Source organism: Ovis canadensis, chromosome 11, assembly GCF_042477335.2.
Source record: "Ovis canadensis isolate MfBH-ARS-UI-01 breed Bighorn chromosome 11, ARS-UI_OviCan_v2, whole genome shotgun sequence".
In the NCBI taxonomy this organism is placed as follows: domain Eukaryota; kingdom Metazoa; phylum Chordata; class Mammalia; order Artiodactyla; family Bovidae; genus Ovis; species Ovis canadensis.
In genome coordinates, this window is record NC_091255.1 from 64206912 (window position 1) to 64222228 (window position 15317).

The following is a 15317-nucleotide window of genomic DNA, read 5'->3' on the forward strand; positions in this document are numbered from 1 at the left end:
GGTGAATTGCCTGTGTTTCGGGGAAGTGGTGATAGGAGCAGTCTGCTCCTTCTCAGAACTCTGCCTGGGCTTGAGCAGATCACTTGGGGAGGGCGGGAACTTCACCTAGGGCCACAGCACATCCAGCAGGGTCTCTGTAGGCGCAGATGCCTCTGGCCCTGGTGCCCTTCTCAGCTCTGCTTTAGACTCACTTGTCTCAATTTGTGCCCTTCACTCTCTCAAGCATTTAAATTTCCTTTCAGCGCTCACATTGTGCCATCTGGGCTTTCCTGGTTTGAGTTGTGAAAGCTGCTGGCTTGCTGGGTGGCAGCCTTGGTCCTCGCTCTCCGTGGCCCTGGCTTAGCAGGGCCCTTTCTCTTGCAGAACCAGTCTGCACTGAATTTATCGTGTATGGAGCTTTAGAAACACACCGCAGCAGCACCGGGCTTTCTGGCAAAGCAGTATTCTGGATACTAGAATGTTCCAGAGAACTAAAATTTTACCCTCCCATATTCAAACAGTACGTGAAAAATAATCTAAGTGTTGGGAAGTTTCCTGGTGGTCCGGTGGTTGGGATCCTGGGCTTTCACTGCCGAGGCCAGGTTCATCACTGGTTGGGAAACTGAGATTTCACAAGCCATGCAGCCAAAGTAATGATGATGATCTCAATGTATTGGTTCCGTATTTCCCTACCTTTCTGGAAGAAGAGCATACTAAACAACAGTTATTAATTTTGTTCTGCAGAAAACCGTAATTCTAAAAGTGGGGCCAAATCTGGGGGTTGCCCTGGAGGTTCTTTTGTTGTTGGGTTGTGGGCATTTTTTTAGGGGGAAGTTTGCCTCTGTCTTAGGTTACAAGAAGAATGTACAGTTCCAAAAACTTGGTGTGTAGCACCTTTGCTGCAGGGTTATTAGTCACGAATTAAAACTGTCCTTTTTTACCTTACTCTGTTTTTAGGTCCAAACAGGCCATGATGCTTTATGAGATAATTACTAGACTGCATTTTTCTCCCAGCCCTTCTCTTTGGTAGACACGAGAATCCTGGCCTGAAGCTCCTCTGCTCTCGTGCTCTCGTGCTCTGGAATCTTCTGTGATCCGTGTGGATTAGCCATGGTGCTCAAGGCCAGACACTGATGTCATTGGGGCAGGGAGCACCTCAGGAGCCCCTCTCTCTCCAGCCATTGTCCTTGGTGTGCGGGTGTGTGTGCGCTTTATGCTTGCCTAGCAACAGAATGACTTCTCTGTTCACAGTACAGTTTTTGAAAAAAATTTAAGGGAAAATATGGAAAGAAAAAGGTTTTCATCTGCGTCTGATGGGATTTACCAGCAGCTGGTTTTTCTTTTTTTTCCCCCAGCTATCACATATATCCGCCCTTGCAAGATTTGCTGCCTTGGCCTGTGCGCACTTAGCTCAGTGACTGACTCTGAGGACTTCAGGTTAGGCAGCGTCACAAGTAGGCACCAGCTTTGTAAGACTCCTCCGTTGCAGCCTCCTTTCAGAAGTGAAGTCGCTGGGAGGCATCTTGAGTGCAGCTTCACCATTCGTTGGTATCTATCAGCCTCATCTGTCCTTTCCAGAGTTGTATTTCACTTTGAAATGCCAGTGCTACATGTACACCAAGCAGCCCAGGTTGTAAATTGGCAGTGAGCCCAGCATCGTTCAGCGTCATGAGTAAATAATTTTTTAAAGAATTTTACCAGCTTCCTTTTAGAATTTTGCTCCGTAGGATAGATTAGCTACCGTACTAGTCAGCTCATTAACATTTTCCTTTGTTCGCGTTGTGGAGTTGGCCTCACATTTCAGTTTCTCTTTTTAAGTTAATAGTTTTAAAAAATGCCTTATACCCTTTGCCTTTTGTTAGAAATCTGGGATTCAGAGGGCGGATTTTATACTGTGCCTAGCTCTATTCTGCTTCTTTTAATACTCTGCAGATGACAGTATCTTGGCCTGACCTGTCCATATAAATGTCAGTATTGGAGAGCACCTTCCTTTGAGTTCTGAAAATCTATGTGGTCTTCACTAGCTCGTAACCTTGGATTACGTCACATTTCTAGGTCTGTTTTCACTTTGTAGAATGCAGTGGCTCAGTTGTACGGTCTCTGGGTCTTTCCCCTAATTAGGCTGGTTGGTGTGCTTTGAGCATTCTCTAACTGCCCTTGAGGATAAGGGAAGTAAGACTTGCCGTGTTTCTTCATGAAAATACGTTTTTCGCGTACAAGGGCACGTAGCGGTGCCTGACCCACACTTGGGGTAACCCAGAGACAGTATGGGGAGAGCTCTAGGTGGGGTCTTGTGGTGGAAATCTGCCTGAAGACCCCTGGACAGGCCTCAGCGCGCTCTGCTGCCGCCCACCTGTGCAGGCACACCTTCCCGTGCCTTCACTCTCTGGCCTGCTGTCCTCCAGAATCTCCTCGCAGAAACTCACCTTTTATTTTTCCCTCCCTTTCCTTTTCTGCTGAGGCATTAATGCTAGATTTTTAGGAGCCTGAACTTCTCATTTCCAGGGACAACTCTTTTTAAGTTGCCATAACTCGGCTTGTTGGAAATCACAAGTTCGGCGTCCATGTGATCATACTCCAAAAGAACACCTTTTACAAACAAACCCAAAAGGCACCATAATCACCCTCATGGCTTCCCACCCAAGAGTGAAAAGGAAATGACTGTTTTCTCTCCTTGTTTGAATTATTTTCAGGTTTTGAATGAAGAATGTGACCAGAACTGGTACAAGGCAGAGCTCAATGGGAAAGACGGCTTCATCCCCAAGAACTACATAGAAATGAAACCACATCCGTAAGTTGGGCTCTGCTTGACCATCCAGGGTCAGACACTCCTGCTTGTTTCTAAAATTGAGATCATCGGGATGGATATCATGCTTTTTACTCTGTTTTCCCAGGGAATTAACAAAGCACCTTGATTTTCCATGTTCGTAAGAGTATATAACGAGAGCATAATAGTCAATAATTGTCTTTGTTTTCAGTGATAATTGTCAATGATCTGCAAATGATAAAAGTTAGGTCCGTAATTATTATTCTATGAAACCCTTGGTGCCAGGTGTGTTTTGCATTCTGCAAAAAATGCCAGATTCTGCGCTTTTTGAGTTTTTAGAAGAGGTACTTGTCACATGGTTTTGTATTGGTATGTTTGATTTTCCTGTGGGACCATGTCTTAATAATCTTGATACCACCAGAGCACAGTACCGGGCCTGTAATTGGGTCTTGGTCAGTGTTACTGTAATCACTGCCCTAGCCTCCATTTGAGTGTTCCCACTTCAGACAAAAGAACAGGCTGCTGAGAACAGTGGGGAAATTTTTGTTTTTAATTCCAGAACCTTTTATGTTGCTGTGTGACAGGGTGGGGTTCTGGGAGCCCTTACAGGCCACTTCCCTCCCACCCTTCTCTCCCCCATCTTGCATCCTCTCTGCTCCTGCCTCAGACACAGTCGTTTTCTTATATGTGAGGGAGAACAGAGGCTTTCAGCGCTCAGGTGAGAATGCCGCTGAGACAGAGAAGTGGTAGGTCTTTCCTACTTGTTTGAACAACAGAATGGTGAAGAAGGCTCTTAGACGGCTGCCCGTTTGCCCCTCTCCCTCACTGTCACTGTGGTGATGTGTCCCTGGTGCTTCTCTTCCCCCAGATACTGGAGCAAAGATCTTAACCTCCACTTGTCTTACACAGACCTCACGTCATCTTACCCAGGTGCCATAGAGTGCACAAGGGCCTTGACCATGGCATAGTGCATTGCCCTCTGTCCTGCAAATGGAGAAGCTTCCAGTATTTCATTTTAAAACGACTAACTTATGAATATAGTTCTCATCTTTTTAAATAGTTTATTGGAGTGTAGTTGAGTTACAATATTGTGTTAGTTTTTAGACTCATTTTTCATAAAGGTTATCACAGAATAGTGAGTAGAGTTCCCTGTCTTATACTGTAGGTCCTCGTTGGTTATCTGTCTTACATACAGTAGTGTGTGTACATCCTAAGCTCCCGATGTATGAATATAGTTCTCGTTATAAAAGACTAACAGTGTAGAAAACTATAGAGCAATGTGAGTTTCTCCCCACAGATGTACCCCTTTTTCCAGCAAGTGAAGGGACTTAAATGTGCCCTTATGAACCGAGTCAGCTCTAAGATGATGCTTTGCCTTCCATAGAACAAAACAAATGACTTCGGAGCTTCCCCCTGAACCATCTGTCAGGTTCAGGTTGTGGTCACTGAACTCTTACACAGTTCTCATTACGTGCCGAGACCAACCTTGGTACTGGGAAGTTAGGTTCTATAGTTAAATTATGGTATAAGAAAATGGCTACACAATTAATAGGAAGTTCTTTGAGAGATCACGTCCAGGAAGCTATCACCTGGAGAGTGAGGGGTGGGTTACCCTTCAGTTTGGCAATGGGAAGAAACCTATTAATGTCTATTCTGTATAGACACAGAACTGTCTGTAATGAAGCATCTGTGGGGTCTTCAAGGAAACTGCTTATGCTTCAAAAAAAAACCCAGCACCTTTTGATGGGTCACTAAATGTTTCATGGAATGATTTACAAGGAGAAAAACAGTCTAATTTATGAAGGATATTTTTCTAGTTTTTGTTTGAAACTTGGACTGTCTTGTATCTTTATAGCTATATGAGATTGATTTCTCCCCACTTCCCCTAAAAAGATACTAGATTCCTTGAGGAATTTTGGTCTTCTGCTTTTATACTCCCTTGCAACTCAGGCCTTGCTTCTGCACAGAGTAGCTCAGTAAGTAGTTTTGAATTTGATACTCAGACCCAAATGCTTGCAGAAAGGCTGGGACCAATTTGTCCATGACAATAAAAGCCAAAATACTAAATACTCAGAGGCATTCCATGGAAGAGATTCCTGGCCCCTTGTCAATGGACTGGTAACTTCCCTCATTTGAGGTCCCTGTAACATTAGATTGGCAAGTTTTAACATTTAGCCATTAACATTTAACACTTTAACACGACTGAGCAACTGAACTGAACATTTAGGCATGCAAAGACCCTCATGCTGGGAAAGATTGGGGGCAGGAGGAGAAGGGGACGATAGAGGATGAGATGGCTGGATGGCCTCACCGACACAATGAACACTGGTTTGGTTGGATTCCGGGGGTTGGCGATAGACAGGGAGGCCCAGCGTGCTGTGATTCATGGGGTCGCAAAGAGTCGGACACGACTGAGCGACTGAACTGATGCCTGGGTTACTAAAATGTTGGTGCAAGTGGTACTATCCAAGATACTCCAAAAGACAGGCAGATCATTACAGATTCCTGGGACGTGTGCTAAGCACACTTCTGCATTCTTGTGGCCACTTAGGTTCCATAGTTGCTTTGGGGACTGTGTGGGCTTTTCACGGACTGCATCACAGAATATACCCCTCAGGGAAAGCACTTGGGGAGTAGTCACTGGGAGTCACACAGGGCTTCCTACCTCTTGGTCCACGCAAGCCAAAAATGTGCACGTCTGCTCCTGCAGTCTTGCCTCAAGAGATCCAGGATTTGCTCAAGCTTTTCTGTGAAGGGCCGGATAATAAATATTTTAAGCCTTAGGGCCATGTGCAGTCTCTGTCCTGTCACGTATTCATCTTTGTTTGAATTTTTTTAAATAACTCTTAAAATTTTTTAAATAGTCTTAGTAAGTCATACCAAACTCAGATAGATTTAGGCCAAGGGTCATACATAGTTTGCTGACTTCAGCAGTAGATCCAGTGATAACAAAATCAACTTAAGTTCCCTTTCATTTTCATATTTCCAGGCTGAAGGGAAATTTCAGAACAGCAGGCTGTAATTTTTTATATTAAATAAACTGTCTGCCGCTCTAAATCTTTGTTTTTCTTCAGATTGTTTCAGGTGACTTAGGCATTTCAGATCTGACTGTTGAAAACATAGGAAAAGGCCATCCTCCTAGGATAGCTGCAGTTACTGGCCTGATGGTTGAAAAAACCACTCTCATGCCTGCTCCTGTCTCCCCACTATAGGGGACTTCGGAATAATAATTGATCAGGAAGCATCGAGTCCAGGCCCCGTGGTGCTTCCTTCCCAGACTGACTGGAAGGCAAGCAATGCTCATCCATCCGAGCTCTGAAAAAAGAAACCATAGTACAGAAAAGACCACGACCCTGAACCAGGGGGTGTGGTTGGCCTCTTAGGCCTGTTTCACGAGGCAGAGCTGCTCTGTGAATGGATGCCCAGCAGCACAGGGTCAGAGTTGGCTTCAGAGCTGTGGGAGGGCGTGGAACACCCTCCCTCCCCGTCCCCTCTCTCCCCCTTTTTAAAGTTTTTGTTAGGGAGGAAGAGGGAAGTTTAAAATGGAGTATGATCTAATACAGCGTTTGAGCTAACAAATTAAACACAGACTGCGAAATGATTGTTGGCATTAGTGTTGCAGCGTGAGTTGTATATACTGGGGTGGATCCAAATATATGCTCTTCACATTAAATGCCTGTGGATGTGTGCCTATGGGATGTAATATAGACTTGAATTGGAAATAAGCTGCTTCTTCCCATGGTATAGCATAAACCCATATTCTTAAAAAAGGTTAAACAGTTTGACCATAGCCATATAATTCCACAGAAATATCACCTTTCATTGCATGCATGCTCAGTCATGTCCGATTCTTTGTGACCCATGGACTGTAGCCCTCCAGGCTCCTCAGTCCATGGAATTTTTCAGGCAAGAATACTGGAGTGAGTTGCCATTTCCTCCTCCAGGGGATCTTCCTGATCCAGGGATTGAACCCGAATCTCCTGTGTGTGTCTTGCATTGGCAAATGAATTCTTTACTACTGAGCCACCTGGAAAGCCCAAATATCACCATTGAAAGAAGTTAGTTATAAATAATGTGAAATGCTAAGGAAGTGTACATAGTATTAAACGTTTTAACTGAGAGTGACAGCTGTTCCTCACGTAGCATCATATCCCTTCTATTGTAAGACATCCTTTCTCTCGGTGGAGGTTGCGGGGGTGTTTAGTGAAAATAGGAGCAGACACCAGACTCCCCAACTAATTTTCTGTCTTTCAGTCGGGGTACTTATAATAAGGGTGTGTTTACTTTGTAAAAATTCCAATCAGTACTTTGCATCACTACAGCTTTTTTTTTTTCAAGTTGAAAATAAAAATTAGTTACTTTCAAGCTGAGAGCAAAAAAATACTTCCTCTGTATCTGTATCACCGTGCACCATAAGGGGAAGGTCTAAACACACACACACACCTACCTGCCAACAATCACTGCCTCTGGGGAGTTTGGGAGAAAAGTCTTGCTTTTTATTTTTATTTCACGCACATCTAAGCTACTTTAATTTAGATCTATTACTTATACCTTAAAAAAGGAAGACAGAAAGGAAAATGCCTGCCTGGTGGGAAGATGGCTGGCAGTCTATGAAGAAAGAATTGAGCTTCACTCCGCCTGCCTCTTAGCCCAAGGACTGCCGAGGAGGGCATGTGCGCTGTCTACCCAAGAGCACAAACCAAACCAGAAAGTACCTACAAGGGCGCAGCACTGGGAGCTGTCCTTTCCTGGCTGGCCGTCATTCTGCTGTTTGGCTGCCTGATTTCTCTGGTGTGGCCTTCCTTCCAGGCACTGGAGGACTCACCCTCGAGTTCTTTGTAGGCACAGGAAGATAGGAGGCACCAGCTCTCCAGCAGCTTGGCAGTGCGTTGCCTCCAATGAGGTAGACACAGGGCTGCAGATTTCAGGCCTGTTTAAAGTCACTAATGGCAGCTTCTGAATGCACCCTTGCCAGCAGCCCCCCGTCGTTCTCTTTGAATTTTAGCAGAGTGTATTATTTCAGATTGAAGGCACAAGGAGAAGAGGACGGCAGAGGATGAGGTGGTTAAATAGCATCGCCAACTCAATGGGCATGAACTTGAGCAGACTCCGGCAGATAGCGGTAGACAGAGAAGCCTGGCGTGCTGCAGTCCATGGGGTTGCACAGAGGCAGGCGTGACTTAGCGACTGAACAGTAATGACAGTTATTTCAGAGACATCTTGCATGCAATCACTTATAAGTAAGATAGATATATGTTAGATGTATAACTTTAAAGGACCCTTCGCTGCCTGTTATTCTAGTTTGCACATTTAATGCATGTTAGTCAGATGAAGCGAATAGGTCTTTATCAGCTACAAGTGGTGTCAGTTGCTTTTTTTTTAAAATAACAACAGTAAAGACAGCTCTGCAGAGAGAACCCTGTTTTCACAGTCATCTGTCCTAATTCGTTGTGGCTTTCCTGTGAGAAGTGAGGCGCCTGTGACCTGAAGCTGTTTCAGAGATTTCTTCTCTTCCTCCTGCCCGCCCCAACCACTCCTGCCCTTTTCCATGACTTCACCCACTTTTTCTTGTGACCCCAGTGAATCAGCACTGGGAGAGGAGACTAACTTGCTCCAAATGCAACGAGCTAGCTCTGCACCGGGTAGACCATAGCATTCCTGGTGGTTCCTGAAAACCAGCCTCTGAGCCGTGACGGCAGAGAGAGGCCTTGAAAGGAGCATCAGCCACAGCTGCCTGCCGGGGCTGCTCCCTCCCAGCCCGAGCCTCTCCCCTTGGTACCCTTAGAAGTGGCCCAGCTTCTGGGCCTCCCAGCTTTCCTGCCCCGCCTTCTCTTCATCCCACTGTAGAGGCTGCAGGAAGGCCTGTCTCACCTTAAGTGGTTCATTCTGTGCTCCAGTCAATAGATCTGGGCTTTCCCCCGGTGCCTTGCTGATGAGTCAGCCAGGGGCCCACTGCGCTTTGGCTCAGGAGGCCCATCTTTAAGTGTCTTCCTCTGTAGAGAGTGGCCCACGATCGTGTCTTATGAGTCACTTTCTGGAGAGTGGGGAAGGGAGGAGACAGTACCCCTCGCAAGCCGGGACGGGCGTGTGCTGACAGGAGGGCTGAGAGGGAGGCCCTTCCCCTGGTGAGGAGTGTGCTGTTACGTTTGGGAGGCTGGACATCCCGTTTCTTTGTGGGGAAGCAGATGTTGACTGGCTTGCCTTCCTTCCTTAGGTGGTTTTTTGGCAAAATCCCCAGAGCCAAAGCAGAAGAAATGCTCAGCAAACAGCGGCATGATGGGGCCTTTCTTATCCGAGAGAGCGAGAGTGCTCCTGGGGATTTCTCCCTCTCCGTCAAGTAAGTATTTCCTGCTCTGACTGCCTGGAATCCTGTCTCCAGCTGATGGACATTGTGAAGCCAGGGGCCAGGTGTCTGGCTCCACACACTGAAGGTGGCAACCTAGGAGAGGTTTCGTCTAAACAGCCTGTTTTAAATCGGAAAACTGTATATTAAAATCCTCATCTCTGGCTCCTCTTAAAAGTTGTCTCTCGCAGCGCTAGATTTAGGTGCCCGTGTGGAGTACTCTTGCCTGGAAAATCCCATGGGCAGAGGAGCCTGGTGGGCTGCAGTCCATGGGGTCGCTGAGGGTCGGACACGACTCAGCAACTTCCCTTTCACTTTTCACTTTCATGCATTGGAGAAGGCAGTGGCAACCCACTCCAGTGTTCTTGCCTGGAGAATCCCAGGGACGGGGGAGCCTGGTGGGCTGCTGTCTATGGGGTTGCACAGAGTCGGACACAACTGAAGCGACTCAGCAGCAGCAGTGGCCGAGCAGCTGAGCGTCAGAGAGGAAGCACCTGTTACTGCTCCCTGTCCCCATCAGCCCACAGTGCTCCCCGCCACCCTCTCTGACAGCAGCTGGTCATCAGGTCAGCTGCCTTGTGCACCTTTTCCAGGTGTCCAGCCAGAGGCTGCCAGCATCAGCAAAAGTCGACCACAGGAGTTTGGGGGCTTTTTGCTTTTCCCAGGGGTAAATTTAAATGTGGAAGGGAGCTGATAGGCCGTGGGGGAAGGCAGGGAGTCATACCACTGTGGGGATCATGGAGAATATAAACTGGAACTTTGAGAATTCTAAGCTAATCACTCCCCACCCACGACACAAGGATTTTGACTCCAGTTGTCCTTTCCATATGTGTTTTGACTCTGTCCATTTCTAGTTCACATACAGGAAACCTGCCCTGACCCCACCCCCACCCCAGAAATCTTACTGATGACCTCATCGTTCATGTGATGAGGGGCTGATTAAATTTAAACTCAGGTCACTTTAATATACATTAAAAATGAAGACTGTAAAATAGTTTATTTGCCATTTACGAATGATATCAAGATTTTTCAGTTTCAGAAATCAACTCAATATCTTGTTTCATTTTAGGACCAAATGTGCGGTTAAAGTGTTGGGGTTTTTTTTTTTACTGTAGGTTTAAATCGAAAATTTTTTGTGTTCCTTTTCTCTGTGAAGATGTGGGAGGTGGTTTCAGGTAACGTTTTCAGTATTCTCAGCTACATTTCCAGTATAGTTTGGTTTTAGTCCCATCATGAAAAAAATCAAGCCCTCTAATGATCAGCTTTCCTCTTCTAGCAGTGGCTTTTCTTTTTTCTTCTTATAGGCTTTACTTTTCTAAAGAGCAGAATTTATGTTCACTGCAAAGTTGAGTGGAAGGTGCAGAGGCTTCCCGTGTGCCCCTCACTCCCACACGCGCAGAACAGTGGCTTTCTGACGTGCCTGACTACACACATGCAAACGAGCATCTGGTGGGCGAGGAGCACCTTGAGCTGGCAGGGTTTTTAATGCTTCTTATTAACTTGCGTTTCCTTCTCTTCCTTACACCTTACACAGACCCAAGGATAAACCCAACTGTGGAAGACGAGGTACAGGCAGTTAATCCTTGACTGGTGCCCACAAGCCCCTGGCTGTTCACGTTTGGTTGTCTGATGACCGTGATCCCTGCCCATACTCGCCAGGTGGCTGCTGGAAAGCTCCCATTTTCATCAAATAAAATCTTTAAAGAGCTCATGTTTTCCTTGCTTTAGAAATAAAATTTGAAACAGGTGTCATAACCACCTCTTAATAACACAAGCTCCCGAGCCAAGGAGGTTCAAGGATCCACAGCCTCAAGTTTTCAAGGTGTTGGTCATCTGTGGTGGAAAGACTCCTGTCGTTAACAGCTCACCCCATCAGGGACCCTGTACCCCTTTCAGAAGCCACGTGCTATGCACAGCAGTAGAGGGCTTCCCTGAGCCCAGAAGTGCCACTTAAATACGTCCTTCTTCAGTAAAGCTTTCTTGCTCATCCACCTTTTTTCTCATGAGCTAGCAGTGCAGTTTCTAAGCTCTTTGCGCCTGTACTCAGTGACTGCCTTCGAGCTCAGTGCTGCCACCTGCTGGGCTGGTTTTAAGAAGTAGTTTCGCTTTAACACGGATGATGGGAGGACGAGGCTCCCATTTGTTCATTTAACAGATGTTCATAGAGCATCTTTGGATGCCAGTGGGGACCTTGAGGACTCAGCAGAGAGCAGGACAGGTGGGCCCTTGCTTGAGCTGATGTTCAAGGCAGAGAGCATGATGGTGGTGGGCCATTCCCACTCAACCAGGTCATGCTGTTTTTCTGGGCCATTGTAGAGAAACCACTTGTCATTTCTCCAGGTGGTAGAGAAGCCTTTGGGGGGTGAGGAGGTGCCTGGGCCTTTATTTATTGTCCCTACATGTCCTTTTCTTCTGAGACCTTTTCAGCGTGTGTAGAACTAAAATCCCTGATTAGAAAACACAACTTTAAATTCTTCCCAGTTATAGGAGAATTGTTGGAAGTGTGTCCAATCCCTCCTTTTCTCACCTCATTTCTTATCCTACCTTTTGTAGTCTTCAGACGTCACACAGGATTTCAGTTCTTTTTTTTTTTTCATTTGGCACAGTCCAGGGCATGTAGAAGCATTCTGTAGGTTGGGGCTTTTTTTTTTTTTTTAACAAATGTCTTCAGAATTAGGTTAATAGGGCTTCCTGTCCGGCGAGATTCTTCCTGTTGTCGCTGGCAGTCATCATCCTGATGGAGGGTCTCAGGGCACTCTCCACCTACTAGGGAGTCAAGTTGTGCTGCAGTCCTGGTCTCCTCAGCCTGGGAGGGCGTGGCCGAGACACCAGGTCTCCAGGGATCCTGCTCGATGGGCAGGTGGCCCCTGGGCAGCCAGCACAGAGCCCTCTGGCCCCGTCTCACGTGTATCCTCTGCCCCTCCCCAGGTTTGGAAATGATGTACAGCACTTCAAGGTGCTCCGAGATGGGGCTGGAAAGTATTTCCTCTGGGTGGTCAAGTTCAACTCTTTGAATGAGCTGGTAGATTATCACAGATCTACATCCGTCTCCAGAAACCAGCAGATATTTCTCCGGGACATAGAGCAGGTGCCACAGGTAAGCCTCAAAAGAGAGGTTGGGATCATTCTTAAGCAATGAAGAATAGCTCCTTAGGCAAGCAGGTGTGTTTTGTTTGTTTTTTGAAGGGTTACTTCAGGGCCTTCTATGCTCATTATTAACTTATGTTAAAGATTTGGATTTGAAACAGTTCTGCATTTCCCAGAGTCTGCTTCTCTGAAGCAGTGTGCTGCAAAAGTTACCCTGTGTCTCTAGGACGAGGGTCTTTAACACACCCTCACACACACTTTGCCTGGAAGTAGACTGTGAGGAAAGTCACACCTGTAAGGGGGTGGGGTCCACACTCATGGCTGAAATCCTACGCCTCATGTACTGGTTGGCACCACCCTGTTGTGTACAAGCTTTATCCTTTCGACTTTCCCTAAGTGACGCAGTGATGGAACTGAAACATTTCCTCATCTGGGATTGTAAGCAAAGCTCCAGGGGCTGCTTCTGCAGTTCTTTCCTGAAGCAGTACCTGCTGCTGGATGCTGGGGCGAGGCTGGCCACCGCAGTGGGGGCCCTGCAGTGGTTTCCATCACTGGTGAAAGATTACAAACACCACCCCCCCCCACCCCCCCCCGCCGGAGTAAACTCCATAAGATTTGTGGAGGGGGAGGAGAAGTGAGGGGTTATTTCAGAAGGTGTGGAAAGGCTGCCCGCGTTCGTTTCCCCGTCACTGGTCCGCTTCCAGGGGGCTGGCCACGGTCAAGGGTGCAACGTGTTTTCTCCCTGCCCTCTTCTGCAGCAGCCGACATACGTCCAAGCCCTCTTTGACTTTGACCCCCAGGAGGATGGAGAGCTGGGATTCCGTCGGGGAGACTTTATCCACGTCATGGATAACTCAGACCCCAACTGGTGGAAAGGGGCTTGCCACGGGCAGACCGGCATGTTCCCACGCAATTACGTCACCCCCGTGAACCGGAACGTCTAAGAGTCAAGAGATTATTTAAAGAAAGCAAAAAATTTTAAACACACACAAAAGAATTAAACCCACGAGCTGCCTCTGTCAGCAGCCTGTGAGGGAGCTCAGAGCACCTGGCTGGGTCACCTGGTGACCGGCTCACATTGGTTGGAACTCGGGGGGGTGGGAGGGGGAGTTGGATATAACAATGCCAAAACTTACCTATAAATTAAGAAAAGAGTTTTTATTACAGATTTTCACTGCTGCTCCTGCTCTTCCTCCTCTGTCCTTTTTCGTCCTTTTTCCTCTTCTGTCCATCAATGCATGACATTTACTGCCACATATAGTCCTAGCTGATGCCAATAATAAAAGAAAAGAAACCACGTGGGCTGATATTTTCTCTATGCAAAATGTCTGTTTTAGTTGGGAAGACAGAACAGCCGCTCCTGTGTTCTGCGTTTTATATACACACAGGAGCAGGCGGCCCCTGCCCTTCAGCTTCTGCTAGAGGAGGGAGGGCGTGAGTGGGGGTGACAGGAGGGGCTGGTGCCCCCCAGGGCCTCCTGCGAGCCAGGCGCCAAACCTGTGTCTTTTCTATATCCATTTCCCTTTCAAGTGGTGTTCCTGAGCATGCTGTTTTTCATAGTGCCTTCTGCCTATTTCGAGGGTTGCTTCTGAGTGGTGTTTTTTTTCTTGTTTGTTTTGTTTTAAAAATAAGTTAAAGACAGTCAGCCAATTTGTCTCCTACTCTGTGTAAATATTTTCCCCCCGGGGAGGGGAGGACAGGGTAGAGAAGAGGAGCAAGCGAGAGGAGGATGTGGGCGTCCTGCCTGTGGGCAGCCAGAACCTTTAAGGTTCAGCTTTAACATTTGTAGCCCCTGGAGGTTAAGGGAGCCAGGGAGCAGTGGAACCAGGTTACCACCCTCCCCACGTCTGACTGCATCTGGCTGTGGGGGCGGGTGGGGGGGCCGGGCTGGGTCCTTGACCTTGCAGTCTCGGGTGTTATCTGTCCCCTCCTTAGTCCCAGACAGCCACAGTAACCAGTCTCTGGAGCCAGCCAGTTTCAAGTGCAGGAAAGTCCAAGGAGTTTAAACTGTATCAGGTTCTACCATGTTCTACACTGGGGGAGAAAACGAGCATTTTCGCTTCATCTTCCTTGCTCTGAAAGCTGAGGGTATCTGTTCATGGCTCTCAACTGTTGTGTCCCCTGCCTGACCCGCCCAGGTGAGCTTCAGGCCGTGCTTGGGAAGCATCTGGGGGGTTTTTCGTTTCTGCATTCACAGCAGGCTGTGTTCGTAGCTGCTCCACCTGGCCCCCCGAGAAGGAAGTGTCTCTGACGCAGGGGCAGACGGAAGGAAGGTTGGAACTAGGAAGGCCAAGTCCGTGGCAGAGCTCTGTCCGTCTGCCTCCTGCCGGCTTCTTGTCCCTCGTGGTGATGCCCCGTGAGCATCCTCTCTCCACCCGCCCCGTTCCCACAACAGACACAGAGCCGCTGGGAGTTGGTGGTGGCCTTCAGCTCCTGAAGCGGTCAGTCAGCGTCTCTGCCAGACTCTGGTCGTGGACCAGGCTCAGCCCGGAGCGCCTGGGGCCCAGGAGGCGCCTCCCTGGACAGAGCATCTGCCACTCTCCACTTGCTTCTCTCCTGATAATACAAGGAATCTCTGGCATTCTGCACCTGGACCATTTGATTGTTTTATTTTGGAATTGGTGTATATCATGCAGCCTTGCAGAACTAAGTTTTGTGTGTATATATTTAAAAAGAAAATCAGTGTTTAAAAAGACCTATGTACTTAATCCTTTAACTCTGCGGATAGCATTTGGTAGGTAGTGATTAACTGTGAATAATAAACATACAATGAATTCTTCACTGTATTTTTTTTTTTTACTCCTTTGCCTTAAAAAACCTAGAGACTGTCAGGGACTGGGGGCGCTTGTGCTCTTATTTCCGACTCACCTCACTCTGGGGAACCACATGGGTCTCTTGGGCTCCGGGAGGAGTGATGCCCATGTCATGTTGATCAGAATCCCTGGGAGCAGGTTCCTAGTGTCGTAGGAGGCCCCACCCTCAGCTCCACCATTAGGGCGGAGGGCACCCGCGGGCACGCCTGATGGTTCTGACCGAAGGCACGGGCCACACTTTGAAAACCAGCCCAGATCTAGTACTTAGGACCTAGTGTGGCTGGCCTGATTCTCGTCCCGCCCCGCTATCTCCATCAAGGAAAGACGG

General features: G+C 47.6%; 1 protein-coding gene across 1 annotated transcript in view; it reads left to right on the forward strand.

Annotated features, from left to right (window-relative positions):
* The window catches only part of GRB2 (growth factor receptor bound protein 2), a 66697-nt gene extending 51735 nt beyond the window's left edge, over nt 1–14962 (forward strand). Inside the window, exons 3-6 of the mRNA XM_069542188.1 lie at nt 2673–2770; nt 8961–9083; nt 12018–12186; nt 12935–14962. Of these exons, the coding sequence (XP_069398289.1) occupies nt 2673–2770; nt 8961–9083; nt 12018–12186; nt 12935–13120 (576 nt within the window). The 3' untranslated portion in view covers nt 13121–14962. The remainder of the gene's footprint in view (nt 1–2672; nt 2771–8960; nt 9084–12017; nt 12187–12934) is intronic.
* Nucleotides 14963–15317: the final 355 nt, after the last annotated feature.